Here is an 18,940-nt window from a genome sequence, read left to right as displayed (position 1 = left end):
ATCTGAAACTGATTCACTTTTTGAGTCAATCTGTTTAAAGATGGCTGCCACAGCTGATCAAATTTAGCAAACACAGAAATGACTGTAAGTCAGTCAATATTACAGCTACTGGGCTTAAATTTGATTTGGTAGTAGCTGAGAGTGATCCCCAACACATATCCCAAGTGCTAAATGATTGCAAGGTGTGGCGATGATGTGCACTCCTTTAAGGAAGACTTGTTTTTTAATTAATGTTTTGGTGCTATCTTGTTTTCACCAGAGGATTCATTTAAAATATTTGTCACATTCACTCATAATGTAAAAAAAAATAACTGAAAACAAACACCAATGTGATTTTTTAAACAGTTGCTTTTATTGTAATAAACCTCTCAAATATATTGATCCTTGAATCACCTTACCTGTAAAATATTTGTCTTTGAGGCATGGTGAATAGCAAACATTCCACATGGACACGCTTTATTTTATTTTTCTGAAAAGTGTGTTTGCTGTCTCCAGCGTTAAATAAAAAAAAAAAACGGAACTATACAAGTGCTTAGAGTTAAATTTCTCTGTGGGTCTCTCATGTCCCAGGAGGCGTTATCCTCCCTCTTGAATCTCCCGTTATCAACACTATAACCACAGACACAGATTCCTCCTAAAAAGACGAGTTTCTCTCCCATTTTCTCATGTCTCTGTGTGCCGCTGCCAAGTTTATTTTGTAGACTAAACTTCCACAGCTTCTCATTTGAACTATCCTCTTAGCTGTGTTATGTGAGTTTCACTTAATTCTTCAGCTGGAAAAAAAAGAAAAGTAATGGTCTTATCTTTCGACTTGAGGTTTTAAATGAACAGGAAATAATCTGCATCAAATCTTCAGAGAGTCTGACGGAAATTTCAGCCACAAAGATATAATTTAAAGAATTTCAGAGGCAGTCACAATGAGCTGCTCTGGTGAAACGATGTCTGAGCTTTAAAGGAAATATGATCTATCTGCATCACAATCTCTTTTCTTTTCTTTTCTTTTCTTTTCTTTTCTTTTCTTTTCTTTTCTTTTCTTTTGTCCTCGCTCTTCCTCTCCACCAAATTAACCACCATAGTTTCAGCATGATCATGTGAACAAACTAATAAAAAAACACACAGTGCCCATATTTCCACCTCAACAGAGAGGCTATAATTGGTTGCGTGGCTATTTTCAGCATCAAACGTGTTTACAGTGAGGGAACCTCTGTTGGCTGAGTTAGAAATTCTTCTACTGATCACTTTGTCTCAGTTAATCTTACATTACACAGTGTTCCCATGATTTGCTTTATGAAGCTTATCATTAAAGCACAGAAAGGTCAGAAGTCGTACCAGTTTTACGAAAAAATAAGGTAACTTAGAATTTGATGGCAGCRTATGTTGTAACTCCAGTGAGGAGCTGGTGAAGAGATTTCAGTCTCAAACACATGAGTATCCAATAAAAATGGAGAGAGAGAAATTAAAAGTGTTTGCAGATGACACTGGAAGTGCTCCAGTTAGGCAGTTCCCACAGAGATTAGCTTTGGTAAACAAAAAGTTCACAAAACAAACGCTCGAGATTTCAGCTAAGTCAGAAGACAAACTTAGAAGTGACTGCTTTTCATCAAGCTGTAGCGACAAAATAAAACGAGTCACACAATTATTGAAAAATCTGCAGTCAGATCCACTGCGTCTTTCTGTCACTGCAGAGGAATGCCTCACATTCCTTCCCAGTGTAAACACAACAGCCTCCTCACTGTTATAGTCTCCATCATGGAGCCTGTTTCTGCAGCTCTGACACGTCTGCCTTCTTTACTGTTGAACTGAACAGTGTTGTAAAAACTGACCTGCACCTACACATCAGCGGGGTGGCAGCTCCACRATCTCTAATTAAACAATTAACGAGCCCAGGTTCCAGCCGGCGTTGAACTATTCTGAGTTTGTTTTCTGTCGTGTTCCCTGCAGAGGGGAGCAGCTAAAAAATGTGCATTTCAGGGCAGTAATTCTTGGAATTATTCTTTCAATTCTGATCAGCGCCTTTGAAACATGACTCAGCTGTTTTACAACATAATCCTGTGTTTTTCTTGTTTCCGCCCAGCTGAATCTCAGCCACGCAGTGATGTTATTGTTATACAGTTAAAGTTTCTTTAAGGATGGTGGCCCACTCCCTCTGTGGGCCTGCCATCTCTCCTGCACATGCTGACAGCAGAGCTCAGCAGAGATGAAACCCTTTGTGTTTTTTTTTTTAACTCTGTGAGGTTACAAACTAAAAATACAGTGTTRTAAAAATGTTTCCTTCTCTGTAAATAGCCTACTGTAACTCAAATCAGAAACCAAGCTTTAGTTATTATTCAGCTCTTTTGTAGTGGGGTTCAGTGGAAATATTCTAAACAATATCTTACCTGCTGTAGATACCTTTGAACAAAGTTTAATCCTGGTTGGATTCACAAGCTAATAGCTAGTTTGTGAGAGTCCTAGACCACAGTGATTTACAGGTTGATTTACAGTTAGCTGCCACTTTCGTCATTGTTTGTGCTTGTAACCATGATATTCTACKGTGTAATGTAAAACTGATGGGGATGTAAAGGTCTATAAAGCTCCCTTTRCATGAACCCCTAAGAAGTTTTAAGACTTGAGTTGCTAGACAGTGTCTTGACCCTGCTTGGATCTCAACCACCATGTCTTAATGAATGGAATGACTTCTAAATCTATCCATCCATCCATTATCAATACACGCTTATTCCTTTAAGGGTCGTGGGGGTCACTGGTGCCCATATCCAGCTGTCACAGTGCGAGGGGTGGGGTACACCCTGGGCAGGTCGCAGGTGACATCAACTTCTAAATCTAGCGGGGGAAAAAAGAAGTAAACATTAGTAAATGACAGCATATCAGACACCACAACCAGTCAATTATAACTGGAACAGAAGCATGTTGGCCAATAGTTTTTGCATTACTTCATGTTAAAGCAACACTTTCAAAAGGATAGCATTATTATTATTATTATTATTATTATTATTATTATTATTATTATTATTATTATTATTATTATTATTATTATTATTATTATTATTATTATTATTATTATTATTATTATTATTTACTATATTTTATTGCCGTATGTGCATCAAATTCAAATGGGTTTGTTTGTTTTTATTAGAGGTGCACCGTTGCAGTATTCTGGCCGATCATCGATCACTGATCTTTAAAAAGTCTGACCTGCTGATTCTGATTTTAGCTGATACAGATTTTTAAAATAGCTGACACTGTCAGATGTTATAAGGTGCTTATACACCCATAAGATCGTACACCTTCAATGTTCAAATCTTGTTTTATTGAAAAACATTGAACTATACACTTGAAACAATACAACCTTGTTTTAATTTGTTTGATAGTGCTCACAGCAGAGCAAAAGGTGACAGTGGCTGGTTTTCAGATCTTTGTAGAAGTAGATGAGAAGCATCTTTTCCACAAATCTTATCTAAGTATCGGCCGATCTCCAGTCTCCCAAAATAAAGGAAATTAGTGCCGATAAATCAGCACCCCTAATTTTTATGCAAAATATCACATTTTTAATCAAAAGCAAGGTTAATAAAACCCTTGGGTATCTGTTGATTGAAATCAAGTTCAAATTAAGTTCAAGTCTTTTATAAATCACCAAACTAACCAAATTGTTCTAGTAAATTTCTAAAAACTATAACAAAAGGATTAAAATCAAACAAAAGCAGGAAAAAGTTAAACAAGATAAAAGCAACAAAGCTGGTCAAAATGACGACCTCAGATTTTCTCCTTTTTTAAAGTAAGTTGTTTGTTAAATCAGGACCAGATATCTCCGACTGTTATTTTTACATTTTAATGTGTTTTTTAATACCTAAACTAGCTGCATGTTAAAGCCTTAATAAGGTGTTCCCTTGCTCTAGCTACACATTTCTATTTCACTGGCCCATTTCATATCCAGCCTCTGCTTTTGTGTTTAYGCCTAAATATTTAAACCTCATCCAGCCTTTACTCAGTAAGGAGTAATAACTTGTCACCATCTTGTTTCTGTTGTCATCTCACAGCTCTGCTGCTGTCAGAGAAACAACACGGGCGAGCTGGGTGGTTTGCCTGCGATAAACAGCAGAAGCTGCTCTGTCGTCAGTGTCCTCTTCTGTTCTGGTTCTGTCACTGGGAGGAGAGGTCCTGCAGTCAGGGAAAGATGTCATCTCTTAATTCATTTATTGCCTTTGATGCACAAGGGATTCGTTGCTTTCTCAGTGATCTCTTTAACAAAATAAAAGTCTCAGAAAATGCAAAGTTGTGTGGTTGTTAAACTGTAATCACGTCAGAGAAAAATCCTGCTCTCCAATAAAATTTCCCAAGCTCACCAGGTAATGAGGATTGTAAAACTGCTCATCTACGATCTCTTACACCTGGTTTTATTGTGTGAATTGCACACATCTTTTTTGAAGTCGATCAGTGACTCAAAGAGATTTGGAAGAGCTGAAACTTGTGAAGATTAACATTTAAAACACTCATTTCTCTGCATTTATAGTTTGCAGATGTGTTTGTTTTAACTCAGCAATCCTCACGTATTCTGGTGTTTGTGTTGTGATATTAGGGCTGGGTGATATGACCCAAAAAAAAAATCTCCAAAATTTTTCATCCCAAATTTGATTTTCGATTTTAACCGATTTTGCTTCCCAGGTCAGGTGCCGAAACAAATTTGTTGTACTCCTGCTTTTTGTAGCAAGAGCCTTCAAACAGATTTTGCAGTGAGGTGTTTGTTGCTCCAAGTCCAAGTTTGCAAAACCTAACCAGTTCCAGATAACTGAAGACACACTGCCTTTTTTGGGAAGTAGATCCTTGTTGCCAGCTGTCATATTGTCTCGTCATGTACCAAGCGTCTTGAGGGACAAGTGGGGTGACCTCTGAACTTCATAAGCCCCAAAGAGTGCACTTGTGGGAATAAAATCACTATTTTCCCAAGATTAAATCTTTGTAAATGGCAAATTGGAATTAATCAATTAAATCGACTTATCACCCAGCCCTATGTGATATTATGTTTTTACTAACTCAAAGTTTGGTGTGGTAGTATCACACTCCCAAGTGTGTGAGGTCTTTGTTTAAACCTAAACTATCAGAATCAAGCCTGTGTCTGTTAGCAAAACAGCTCCTGAACCAACCTGATGGATTTTAATGAAACTTTCAGAAAGTTATCATTAAATGTGCATCTAGAACTAAAACAAACTTTTGGAGTCAACCCAATTCAAAATGGCAGCCACAGCTAATCGATTTTAGYCAACACAAAAGTAGCTCTAACTCAGTCCGTCTTAGAGATACTGAGCTAAAATTTGATGTGGTTGTGTCTGAGAGTTATATTGCAACACATGCCCTGAGCAGCTAGTTTCAAAGTTTGTAACCAAAATGCCATCATTTCTCATAATATGATCTTAAACCCTGGCGAGAAACACAGTGGGAGAATGCTGGGCCTTTAATCTCAAATAGGGGTTCCAGGACTGTAGCTTGGGGGTCTCCAAAATAAATTACAATAAATTATTATTTATGTCATTTCATTTTAAAAAGTGCATGTATACATGTAGGGGACCAATGGGACAGTAAAACAAACATGCGTATTGTTCCCATGGCATTTAGGGGTTAAAAATGACATTAAACTATTTTTAATCAGCAGGAGGTTTTTGAGGGAGTCTATGAAGGGGGTCCCCTGACCAAAAACATTTGACAAGTCCTTGCTTTAGACCAGGGCTATTCAACTAAATTGCTCCGGGGGCCACAATTACTGCCAGTCAACAGCTGAGGGGCCGAACATCCAGCAATTAAATTTATTATGTAAATAAACCAAGTATTACAAAGATCTGTCACCTTTGAAATAGTTWATTTTGCTGCATTTAATCATGAATACAACATACAGAATCCTATTAATGTAGTGATGATCAAACAAAAAGAACACATTATGCCTCATTAGACACAAATATTATTTTGACATCTCTGACTTGCCAATTTTTAAAACCAAATTTRTTTTCACTTTCATAGTTTTATCTTCAACTGCTTGTAATTTTAACTGTCTTGAGTGTTCTTAGAAATGATTTTTACCAGCTTCTAGCCAAGATTCTGACGTTTCTGTAGATACCAATCTTGTCTATGTTTAACTAAAAGAAAGTAGAAAACCGGGGGTGGGTTTAAGAGATGAATAAACCAATTGGCGGGCCAAATTTTGGTCACTTGCAGGCCGGATGGGGCCCGCGGGCCGCTAGTTGAATAGCCCTGCTTTAGACTGTGATGAAACTGTTTGCCTTTCAGTCTGGAGCTCTGTGTGTTATCTAATTTACATCCTTGCGCTGGTTCATAGGCAGTTGTGTGAACTTTAAATATAGGTATTGACATAAGCAGAGTTTCTTACACTCTTTCACTCTCCCTCTCTCCTTCCTCATTCTTTCTTCCACTTCCTTTTTTTTCTTGCTGCACCAAATTTAAGACAAGCCGTATCTGACGGAGGGCACAAAGTGGTGAACTTTATAAGTTTTGGATCATTTAATCATGAGGGAATGAACCGTGTGTGAAAACAGGAATTCAGAGAAGAAAAAGAGGGATGACAGAATATTGAAGGGGAGGAAGACAGGGAGTCCCCACCCTCTCTCCTCTCTTTTAGGTCCAACTCCCCTTCTCATGGCTGGCCTTATTTGGTCATGTTGCTGCAGCTCAAAGGGGAGAACAGGGATGGACAGATTGTTCTTTTCCTCCTCTTTTCACCCTCTCAGTAAAGAAAGCCATGGTCAGACGAGAGATAAAATCAGAAAAGAAAAAAAAAAGCCACGACTTGGAGGGAGGAGGCAAAATCTGTCTGCACTAAAACAGGCAGGGTGAAAGTCTCATTCAGCTGTCACTCGCTGCAGAAGAGGAACTCTCTCGGGACAGAAGAGGAACTTTGCTACAACTGTGTCCACATGCAAACAAAAGGCCTGCTTTCCGTCCCGCTGACTTTCAGCAGGGTTTATGAAAATGAACAGCAAATTTAGACCGTAGCATCTTGTTGTTGCTGTGGTTACACGCTCCAGATGACCACTCCCMCTTTCTGTTCCAACTGCAAACAGAGAGTTTTTTATGTTTTAACTGTGGCGTTACTTATCGTAATCTAACCGCAGGACGTAGCCACATTTTACTATGCCTGTTCTGCACAAGCAAGCGCACACACATGCTGTGCTGTCCCTCCCCACCCCTCCCCACGGCAGAAAAAGCCCTTTGATCTCCATTCAGGAGAATTATTAATATGTGTTTGAAGTGCAAGCACACACGTGTCTGGGTCAGTCTTCAAAGAGCAGTGAATAAAATAAAGTAAACAATAAATTTGATGCTGTTTTAGCAGCTGAGACATCTTTAAAATGTATTGGTTTGGGCTGCCGCAGTGCGGACCTTTCAGAGCTAATTTACCTGCGTCACATTTGTCATCACATTTCCACATATTTTTCAACTTTGTTTTCTGTTTGTGTGATTTATTTGGTATTAATCTTCATCTCTGGGGGTTTCTGCCCCTGTGTCTCTGTGCAGACTGCCTGTTTAAACTTTGTCCCATGAACCGCTACTCGGCCCAGAAACAGTTCTGGAAAGCAGCGAAGCCTGGTGGAAACACGGAYGCTGTGCTGCTCAACAAGCTCCAGGTAAGTAGCACCGAACAATCCTGCCCTCAAAACTCAATAAAAGGACAAAGGCTGTCTTTTGGCAATGCAAGTGCATTTGACCAAAAGATAAAATGAACGATCATAATCTGTTTCCAGCTACAATGTGACTTTCTTCTGAATTGTACCTTTTTTTTGGCTCAGAATCCTCCTCTTTGACAACAAGCTGGATGTTTTTTATTACAGCAAAGTGGTGGCAGTAATATAAGGTACACTAAGGATTATATTTTCTCTCATCTGTTGTTTGTTTCCCAGCATGCATCTGACTTGGAGAAGAAACAAAATGACTCTGAAAACAAAAAACTGCTTGGAACAGTCATACAGTACGGGAACGTCATCCAGGTTTGTTCCTCATTAAAGTCTCCTTTTACTTTAATAAACTAATGTAAAAACTCCTGCTAAATTTAGTTTGAAATAAGATTTCTCTGCTAATTACTTCATTATTTGAAAGCTTAAGAACTACACCCCTTTAAAGTACTAGAAGAAAGTTTGCCTCCTTATAAGCAAAAAAAAAAAAAAAAAAAATAGAAGAAATTGGGGGTGGTTGAAGATTTGTGCAGTGTTGTACTTTTTTCATAGCTAATAATATCCTAAATTTACCGTAAGCTGTTTTCCTGTCACTGAAATACTATCAAAAGCACTTCCCACTTCTGGTCATTTTTTATGAAATAAGGACATTTTGTTTGTGTGTTGTTGTGTTGTTTACAGCTCCTCCACCTGAAGAGCAACAAATACCTGACTGTGAACAAACGACTGCCTGCGCTGTTGGAGAAGAACGCCATGAGGGTGATGCTGGACACCGCAGGAAACGAAGGCTCGTGGTTCTACATACAGCCCTTCTACAAGCTGCGCTCCATCGGGGACAATGTGAGTCCACAGCTCTGGGGGGACGGTGGGGGGTGGAACTGAACCACGTGTGAATCTGTGCCAGAGGCCTGAACTGTGCTGAGGATGAGATAGGACTTTGTTTCTTCATTTTGAATTGTTGCTTTAAAATAAAACACAATTTAGCATTTTTAGATAGAATTAAGTGGCATTTTCCCCATGTAGGAATGTATTTTTATTTATAGAAATATGCTGGCATGGGGTTGGGGTGAGGGCTTTATTCCAGCTCCTTATCAATGAAAGACTTGCTTCCAGTTTAAATGTGTTGACCTCAACCTACAACCAGCTTGGATCTCATATAAAAATTAATGCACAACACTCATCTGCAGCATTCAGCATCCTGGCAATCTGCTCCTGAAAAAAAAAAAAAGTAAAACAGTAATTTCTATTTGACATAGGCATTTGTTACCCTTGTGTTTTAARACTTGTCTAAAAACACACTTTTACTCTCTGGCTTTTGGCACAGCCTGAGACTTTTTTATTCTATTTTTATTTTATTTTTATTGTTTTATTACTGGTTTTAGTGTTTTTAATCGTTCTCTTGTGTTTTCATGTTTTGGTTTTATGTATGTACAGCACTTTTTTGCAGCTGTGGTTCTCTTAAAGGGCTTTATAAATAAAGTTGGGATGAGTTGACTTGAGTGAATAGTTGCCTAAAAGTACCAACGGGAGCACCATAGTCTTTTTTTGTTAAAGCTGTTTCTATTTTAAGTATCTACAAAAAAAAAAAACACAAAACAACTTGAGAAAATGTGGCTCATGTGATAAACGACCCTAGTTGTGTTTTAGCTCTAACTAATAAAGAGCAAACTACAACAGATTACTAGATTCAAAACAACATTAAAAGCCAAATAGAGTGTAAGTGATTCTTTTTAAGTTTTATTGATAGCRATATTATGTTGCACAGTAAAATAACAGTTGCACTTAAAATAGTGACACTACAAAGGTAGTTTGTTGTTTTGTTCTTTAAAAGAGGTTTTAGTTTAATGCAACCTGTTCTTGTGTGRTTACAGGTGGTGATTGGAGACAAAGTGGTCCTGAACCCAGTGAATGCTGGTCAGCCGCTGCATGCAAGCACACACCAGCTTGTGGATAACCCAGGATGCAATGAGGTTTGGTTAATGCTATTTGCTCCCCTATAACCAGTCTTTTATTAGATGTCTGACTGAAAACCACAGGACTTTATGGCAGTTCCACAGACTCAGCAGATAACAGATGGGTAAAGCTAGCATTAATGTCAAAGATTTATTATCTCTCTCTCATAATGTTGTACGGCTCTGTCCTATTTAGTGATCTTAAATTAATATGTTATCAAATGGCTTCACAGTTTTTCGAAGACTAAATAAATATTTTAGACATTGTGTTGTTTACTGAAAATGAGACAGATTCAGTTGGATGTAAAAATRTAAAATATCTCTTCACCTCAGAGGGAAAAAACACTATTTTCGAGGTTATCCTTTTACTGGTTTAAAGCCTCTAAATTTAAAAGAAGGTACAAACAAAATACATTTTTAAGCTTGCAGTTAAAAATGGTTGTGGCCATGATGATGTTCTTCTGAAAATTTTAAACCAACACTGTTGCTGTATGTCAACCTATGGGTTATGATGGTAGTTTTGTATATATTTTCTGTCTACTTTTTACAGCAAATCTTCACCTCCAAATTCAGGCAGATAAACAACTTGTTATACAAGTTCTCACTTCACCTCTTACATTTGGTATTATAGKTATTAATGACTGCATGAATTCACTTAGCCAGTAAAACAAGTTCTCCCAGCTGTGATTTGTGTTGTAGAAGGAAATGATTTTCTCTGAATTTAGGAGCTACAAGAGAAACAAGTTTACTTTAGAAACATCACGTCATCCCTTCTTGGACTGCTGCCACTGCAAGAAAAAAAAAACAACGAAACGAACGCTGCAGTCACGTTCAACTCTGTTTGTGTTGCAGGTGAACTCTGTAAACTGTAACACCAGCTGGAAGATCGTCCTGTTCATGAAATGGAGCGACAACCAGGAGCTCGTCCTTAAAGGAGTACGCACAAATTTGGTTAAAAATTTTACATTTGATTTATTGATTGATTTATTTATTGATTAGGATCCCCATTAGTTTCCACCAAGATGCTTACTAATCTTCCTGGGGTCCAACTGATATAACACACAATATTTACAACACATAAAATCGTGACATAAAATATACACAAGATTAGTCAAAGTCCACATTTTACAAGATTACAAACATAAACCTAGTTAAAAACCAAACAAATAATAATAATAATGACAAAATAAGATTTAATACAAATAAGATTTCACTGCTCTTTTAAAAGAAAATGTGMTTTTTAAATATCTAATGTTTTTARGTAATTTATTCCAYTCCTGAATAGCTTTATAGACAACTGTTTTTTGTAACAAGTTTATCTTAGCACAATTTRCAATTAATTTTGTTTCACAAGAGTATTTAGTAACATAATTATGTATCTGATGTAAATAAGCTTTTCATACACTGATTCAGGTTAGAATAACTTTGTTTATAAGTAAATTATACTGCACCCTAACCTTCAATAATGGCCACAGTAAAATAYGGTGCATATCTATAATGCTTGCATGAAATAGACATCTTAACACTAAGCGAGCATTAATGCATGGTTAAATAAATAGACACGTGGTTAAATAAACAACACAATTTTTAATGAAAGTGGGAGTTTTTTTAAATTTCTTGTTTTATTTTTTTAGTTAGTTTTTTACATTTTCAAAGCATTTTTTTTTAGCTTTAGTTGTTACATAAAATCACTCATCAGATCTGAGTGGGCCGGTTCCTTTGGTTGTTACTATTTTAGTATTATCAGTCAACAGCATAAGACTTATGTTATTCAACACCTTAATATTAGGTGTTACTCTAACTTTAGGTAATTTAATTATCTTAGATTTCTGGTTTTAGTGCTCCCTAAATAAAATATTGGGCACAAATGTTTAATTTCAAATAGTGACCTTAAAAAACTGTCAGCATTGATGAAAAGCTTGTTCTTTCCAGGACTAAAAGTCTTTTGAAACGCTCTCCCCTTTTTCCAGGGTGACGTTGTACGATTATTTCACGCAGAGCAAGAGAAGTTTCTGACTTGTGACGATCACAGAAAAAAACAGTATGTTTTCCTCCGCACTACTGGACGGCAGTCAGCTACCTCAGCAACCAGCAGCAAAGCACTCTGGGAGATAGAGGTGAGCAGGAACAAAAAGCTGTTCAGTTGGTGCTTTAAGTTGTTTTAAGATTAACTTGTTTTATGTTTTAATACAAAGTGAGACCAGCAATCTGGTTCTGAACGTTTATCTTCCACTGTTTGATATCAGGTCGTACAGCACGATCCGTGTCGAGGCGGTGCCGGGTACTGGAACAGCCTGTTCAGATTCAAACACTTGGCCACTGGACACTACTTGGCTGCAGAGGTCAGTCAGTCTGTTCTTTGAAAGGTCAATCTGGTTATTTTAGCAGATTTAAAGAAAAGTGTGTGTGGGGGGAGGGGTCTGTTTTAATTAATTTTAATGAATAAACTCGATTAGCAATCGTTTGGTTTAAATATTTTATTCACACTTTCACTTCTCCTACCTGAGGGCGTGAACAGTTCGGGTGCAGGATGGGTGGGGTCACAGAGGACGCAGGTGTCTCTTGTCCCACGCATGGTGTAAATGTCCCTGATGGGAGGTAATCTGCAAACGATGGTGCAGACTTTACCACTGCCTCCTCCTCTGCCACACTGCAGCTTCTGTGTGGGAGGAGGTCATCCATATCTTCTGACGAAAGGATTTATTTGCCTTTGGGAACTGTGGATGAAAAGTGGGCAAATCTGGTGCAAACATGTTGTCTTTTTTTAGAATTTAATTTTCACTGTTGTCCTCATTTGATAATTAACTGAAACTGTTTGGATACTTTCCAAAGTGAAACACTTGTTTTTGTATTTTTTACAGGTGAACCCAGAGTACGAAGAGAGGGGCCTTGGTTCCCGCTCTCCTGTAAGAAAGACTCACTTTTCCTGTCATAAATGTCATTTATTTACATAAATTATTCCAATTCAAGTCAGCTCATTAATTTCTACTGATCTAACTGATAATAATCCTGAGTCATGGTTCAGAGCATCAAAGCATGTCTAACTTATTTGTTGAAAAAGAGGCGGGCTGCCTTATTTTCTGGCTGTGAAGGTTGAATGATGTGATGATATTTTCGGACACCAGATGTCAGCCTTTCTCTGTCTAATGCAAATCTCTTTGACAGTTCTATTCAGTCAACAGGTTGTTGTCAGCTCTTATATGGACTGAAACAATTTAATGAGAAAAAAAAATGCCTTAAATAAAACATTTTAATCTTGACTCAATCTCTTTTGGTGATCATTACATTTTCTAATGTCAGCTGCTGTAAAGAAATGATCTGTTTGTTAGGATGTTTTACATTGTTGTAAATTTCTGTTTTCTCCAGCTTGACTCGGAGCAGGAAGCCTTGCGTGCCCGCTTGAAAACCGCCCCAGATAAAGTCATGTACACGCTCGTGTCGGTCCCTGATGGAAATGACATCTCCTCCATATTTGAACTTGACCCCACCACCTTAAGAGGAGGAGACTCACTTGTGCCCAGGTAGGAAAGTAACGTAAGAAGCTCCTCTTATTAATTTAGGCTAATACCTATAGAGAAATGAATAACCTAAGCTCCGGTCTGTCACTGTTTCCACTGAAAACCAAACTGTGGACTCATCGTGAGGAGGGGACTTCCACTTTAGATGATTCCATTGTTGTAAAATAAGCACTGGAAAACCTGTGGTTGCACGTCTTCATGTGGGAGTCTGTTACTGACTCTGCAAGGTTCAGCTCATGTTAATGGTGTCACAGATAAGCAAAAGCGTGGCTTTAAACTTGTGAAAAGACATCATCATTCTGACTGATGCGTTCTTTCACAAGTAAACACAGACGTGCAGTATGTCATGAGAAACTCTTGAGGAAGTGAGAGTCAAATAGATGTAAAATAAGTGTCTTAATAAGACATCAAGCCTCCAAATGAACCTTTGGTTTGGTTTTGATCTGAGTCCAGGACTTCCCAAAGATGTTTAACTTGGCTGAGATTTTGTGACAATAATTTGGTTGCAGCTGCAGCCTGTAGAAAGGGAAGCACGCTGAAAGAGGCTGACATGGGCTGTGTGTTTATTTTTTTAGTAGTGTTTCTTCTCTCTCTGAACAAGTTATTTCAGGAAATGCCAACAAAATGTCACCCAAACCCATAACATCACCCAAAAGTCCCTTCCCTGTCTAAACACCCGTGCTGTGCTCTTCTTGATTTATGTCACCGACTTTCTGTAGAATATTGTTCCAGCTTACAACATCTCTTTGTTTTCCACATCTRAAATGTCCCTTTGAGTGTTCTTACTGAAACAGACGGAGCTCAGACATCACAGTGGCTTTTTCAGTTCATGTTCAAGCATCATCATCATCAAATTGATACTTTTAAATACTTTAACGTGTGTAACTGTAACAACTACCCAAGTGTTTTTTTTTTTTGCCTTTTTCTGGTTCAGAGTCTCCATTTTTGTCAACCGCAGACATGAAAGGTTTGGGACCTGTGTTTGTCTGTTAGCGAAATATATCAAGTCCCAGCAGACACATTTTAAAGACCTTCTCAGAAAATAATAATCGGGTGTAAATTTACAACGGATTCACCCAGTTCATGATGGCCGCCACAGCTAATCAACTTTACCCAACACAAAAATGACTATAACTCAGTCGGTTTTACTGACGTTGAGATAAAATGTAGCATGGTAGTAGCTGAGAGTCACTCCCAAYACACACTTTGAGCACCCACCCACACAGAATCTTTATTTTAACATATTTATTTTTCTTCTCTCACTCTTATTTAGGTCCTTTTCATAGGTACAGAATATCTAGCATAGCATATTCAGAGTTTGATATTGCTGCTCAAGTTAATTATCTGAAAACGTACGACATTCAACCTTTATGTCAGTGGAATGTCATGCTGTAATGATAACTACTCTGATTTTACTAATATTTTAACCTTTTATTAGAYGTTAATGTTTTTTTATTTTTTAATGTGTCAGTGGTCTTTACAAGGAAACGCATTGTGGAACAAAGTATCTAAACTTACACAAATGTCTCTTCAGAAACTCATACGTGCGCCTCAGACACTTGTGCACCAACACGTGGGTTCACAGCACCAACCAGCCCATTGACAAGGATGAGGAGAAGCCGGTCATGCTGCGTGTGAGTCATGCTTYATGTCCATGCAATAAACTGTTCTTGAGTCAAGCTATAATTATTATCATCATTGAAATCTTTTTATGTTTCTAAAAAATAATCAAAAATACTCCAAAATATCTGGATTTCTTTTAATAACTGACAAAGTTGTATATTGTTTCCCCACCCCTTAAATAAAGATCGGCACATCTGCCCTCAAAGAGGACAAAGAGGCATTTGCCATCGTTCCCGTCTCCCCGGCTGAAGTCAGAGACCTCGATTTTGCAAACGACGCCAGTAAGGTTCTGGCATCTATCGCAGGAAAGCTGGAGAAAGGCACCATCACTCAAAATGAGAGGAGGTAGAAAATACACACGGAGGCCGAGTGGTGCATTTCCTCTCTAAAGGAAGGATACTTGTGTTATTGTTTTGTGTGTGTTTTCAGGGCTGTTACCAAGCTCCTGGAGGATTTGGTGTTCTTTGTAGTGGACATTCCCAACAACGGACAGGATGTTCTGGAGATCATGGTGAACAAACCCAACAGGGAGCGACAGAAGCTCATGAGAGAACAGAATATTCTCAAACAGGTGATGTATTAAACCACTAAAAGCAACACTTTGAACACACTCCAGGTCCCTCCGTGCAGCTGCACTGAAACCTTCCCCTGGTCTTGGTAACTCTGTCGGAGCAGACTGCACACACCACTTACTTTTTTAAAAATCTTTTCTTTTTTTGTTTTAGATTTTCAAGCTGCTCCAGGCTCCGTTTACAGACAGCGGTAATGGACCCATGCTGCGACTGGACGAGCTGGCTGACCAGCGCCACGCCCCCTTCAGACACATCTGTCGCTTGTGTTATAGAGTTTTACGTCATTCTCAGCAAGACTACCGCAAAAACCAGGTAGTACCAGCACCACATGTTACAAAAGGTGTCTCATTGTTCTCTTGAAGATAAATTGAGCCAATATTTAGTGTGGGTTGAAACTGATGCTTTCACAAAATGCTAATGAATGTGAAATTGGTATAGACCAGAGATGAGCGCCACCTTGAGGGCCTCAGAAGAACATCAGTTTTTAACTTTGGGCCGCAAAGGGCCGCAGGACCGCTATGATTTTGAATAAAGTGCAGTACATTTTCTCACCACTAGTAACGGTAATGCGCCACGCAGATGTTTAACAACTGTTTTAATACGTAGAAGAACCTTAGATACCAGCTGAGAATGGAAACCTATTTTAAATAAAAAGTAGAAGCAAAAATGAAGGCAACCTGTCAAAAAAAAATGCCAGTTTGTTACTAAAATGAATAATACATGTGCAGCCTCTGGTTCTACCATGCAATATTTTAAAAGTTCAAAACATTATCAAATAGATTTGCAGAAACAGCTATATTTTAATTTGCACTTTATCAAATTAATTTTTGGAGTTCATTTTTAAACATTTTTAATGTATTTTAAAGAAACTTTAAAATAGTCAAAAAGCTGTTGTTACTGTCATTGTTTGTCACTAATATGAAGAGAAACTTCTGGTTCTACCATGCAAAAATTTAAAAATGCAATATTTTTATTTGTTCTTTATCTAATTGATTTTTTACAGTTTTTTTATTTCAAACATTTAAATTAACCATTTTGAATGTATTTATTTTATGCCCACAATTTTATTTATTGAATCATCTATTTTTGTTGTTTGTTAAAAAAATGTTATTTTTGTGTTGATAAGCCTGAGTGGTCTGTTGACTGACCATTATATTTGTTCTAATAATTGTTATGGGCAGGTTACAATATAAAAAAATGTTTGTCACAATCATGTCTTGTGATTATTTGACAGGAGTTTTACTTGTAAACTGTAAGTGTATTTAATTTAGTTATAATGCAAATACAATACAAAAAATTTAACCAAGATTTAGAATAATTATCATTTATATCCATACATTGGTAATGTCTGGGCCTCGCGTTACTTTATGTTCAACAAATTGGGCCCCGAGGTCAAATAGGTTAAGAACCCCTGGTATAGACAACAATAGAATAAATTTTATGTATTGAATTTCTCCCTGTCTCGCAGGAGTATATCGCCAAGCAGTTTCGCTTCATGCAGAAACAGATCGGCTAYGACGTCCTGGCAGAAGACACGATCACGGCTCTGCTCCACAACAACCGCAAGCTTCTGGAGAAGCACATCACAGCTGCAGAGATTGACACGTTTGTGAGCTTGGTTCGCAAGAACCGCGAGCCAAGGTTGGTGTTTTCAAATCAGTGGCGCCATAAACCGACATTTGGCGATGTGAAAAGACTGCAGCGTAGTGGTTAAATGTGACACTTTGAAACTATTTGATGTWTTTTTTKKGGGGGGKGGGGGTGTAAATGGAACAGCTTCTGAGCTGTAATTTATCTTATTTTTAAAGTGTGGTGACAGACTGAATCCATGTGTTTCTTGTGTTTGTGTCCAGGTTTCTGGATTACCTGTCAGATTTGTGTGTRTCGATGAACAAGTCCATCCCTGTAACACAAGAACTCATCTGTAAYGCTGTGCTGGATCCAGCAAACCAAGACATCCTCATAGAAACCAAGTGAGTCCTTCTCTACGTTTTCAATAACAGAATGTGAGTGATTTTTGGTCAGCCGTAGCACAGAAACGGCTGCACTGACCGACATGAACTTTTGTAGGAATGAAGATGTGTCTGACCTACACTACGTCAGCCAACGATTTTACTATRGACCCCATACTTGAGGAGGGGGCTCCATCCAAAGAGAGGGTGTCTGGACATACAAAAATGCTTATAACTCAAAAGCTATTYAACATAGGAGCTTTAGATTTTTTTATGTTGTGAAGCTGTGATGAAGGGCTGTCCATTGGGCCCACCCGCTCCGGACCCCCACCCAAAACAATAAATCTGTTCAGGTGCATTGGTGCTTTGCATATGTGCGGGGGTCATATATGTATGCTACCTCTATGCGTTTTTTAGGTGTTGTTTTTTTAGTTTACACTTGCCAGATTGCCAAACTAAAGAAGGACATTGTTTCTTTTTCTTCCTAAATAACGTGCAGGCTGGTGCTGTCACGGTTTGAGATTGAGGCAGTGCAGCTCGGGGAGAACTCTGTGGAGTCAGAGGAGGATGAGGAGGAGGTGTGGCTGTTCTGGAAGGAAAGCAATATCAAAGAAACACGCAGTAAAAGCATCAGGGAGCTGGCCCAGGATGCCAAGGAGGGCCAGAAGGAGGACAAGGAAGTGGTCAGTTACTACAGGTAATTACTGTGTCAGTATGTTGGAGACTGTTTGTAAAATGGGTTGCTTATTAAATGTATTGTTTGTTAACCCCTCAGGTACCAGCTGAACCTGTTCGCCAGGATGTGTTTGGACCGTCAGTACCTGGCAATCAACAAGATCTCCGTGCAGCTGGATGTTGACCTGATTTTGCGGTGCATGTCAGACGAAGACCTGCCCTTCGACTTGCGGGCCTCCTTCTGCAGATTGATGCTCCACATGCATGTGGACCGCGACCCCCAGGAGCAAGTTACCCCGGTCAAATACGCACGGCTTTGGTCCGAGATCCCCTCACAAATCGAGATCAACGAGTAAGCCCAGAGACAGATACAGTTGTCGTAAAATAAGTCCTCTGAGTTCAGCAGAAAATCAGCTTTTATTTGTTTTGCAGCTATGACAACGACGGGACGTCTAAAGATGAAATTAAAGAGCGATTCTCACAGACGATGGAGTTCGTTGAGAACTACCTCAGGGATGTGGTGTGTCAGAACTTTCCTTTTACACACAAAGAAAAGAACAAGCTCACCTTTGAGGTCAGTCTGACACAATCATGATCTCCCAACATAATCATCGTGTTTAAAGATAAAAACCTACAAACATAAAGGCATCGGTTTTCCTTGATTAGGTGGTGAATCTAGCCAGGAACCTGATTTATTTTGGCTTCTACAACTTCAGCGATCTGCTCAGACTCACTAAAATCCTGCTAGCTATTCTAGATTGTGTCCATGTGAACCCCATTTTCCCCTTCGCCAAGCCGGACAAAGGAGAGGACAGCAAAGGTAAACATGCTCCAAGTGTAGTAGTGGAGGGCAGAAATCTGATGGACATCAAGTTAATGTGTGTGTGTGTGTGTGTGTGTGTGTGTGTGTGTGTGTGTGTGTGTGTGTGTGTGTTTTGGGGGAGTGAAGGCTCAGACTGCTTCCACATTGCCAGT

General features: G+C 38.6%; 1 protein-coding gene across 1 annotated transcript in view; it reads left to right on the top strand.

Annotated features, from left to right (window-relative positions):
• Positions 1-18,940, top strand: part of LOC106518058 (inositol 1,4,5-trisphosphate receptor type 1) — an 83,663-nt gene that overhangs the window by 7,880 nt on the left and 56,843 nt on the right. The window contains exons 5-23 of the mRNA XM_014009152.1: positions 7,519-7,628; positions 7,902-7,988; positions 8,355-8,513; positions 9,545-9,643; positions 10,478-10,561; positions 11,596-11,742; positions 11,872-11,967; positions 12,487-12,531; positions 12,992-13,146; positions 14,678-14,777; positions 14,951-15,111; positions 15,196-15,337; positions 15,492-15,650; positions 16,807-16,979; positions 17,192-17,311; positions 17,790-17,987; positions 18,066-18,317; positions 18,398-18,539; positions 18,632-18,785. Of these exons, the coding sequence (XP_013864606.1) occupies positions 7,519-7,628; positions 7,902-7,988; positions 8,355-8,513; positions 9,545-9,643; positions 10,478-10,561; positions 11,596-11,742; positions 11,872-11,967; positions 12,487-12,531; positions 12,992-13,146; positions 14,678-14,777; positions 14,951-15,111; positions 15,196-15,337; positions 15,492-15,650; positions 16,807-16,979; positions 17,192-17,311; positions 17,790-17,987; positions 18,066-18,317; positions 18,398-18,539; positions 18,632-18,785 (2,583 nt within the window). The remainder of the gene's footprint in view (positions 1-7,518; positions 7,629-7,901; positions 7,989-8,354; positions 8,514-9,544; positions 9,644-10,477; positions 10,562-11,595; positions 11,743-11,871; positions 11,968-12,486; positions 12,532-12,991; positions 13,147-14,677; positions 14,778-14,950; positions 15,112-15,195; positions 15,338-15,491; positions 15,651-16,806; positions 16,980-17,191; positions 17,312-17,789; positions 17,988-18,065; positions 18,318-18,397; positions 18,540-18,631; positions 18,786-18,940) is intronic.

The sequence above is a fragment of the Austrofundulus limnaeus genome, unplaced genomic scaffold, assembly GCF_001266775.1.
Source record: "Austrofundulus limnaeus strain Quisiro unplaced genomic scaffold, Austrofundulus_limnaeus-1.0 Scaffold55, whole genome shotgun sequence".
NCBI classification, from domain to species: domain Eukaryota; kingdom Metazoa; phylum Chordata; class Actinopteri; order Cyprinodontiformes; family Rivulidae; genus Austrofundulus; species Austrofundulus limnaeus.
This window is presented reverse-complemented; position numbering and strand designations above follow the sequence as displayed.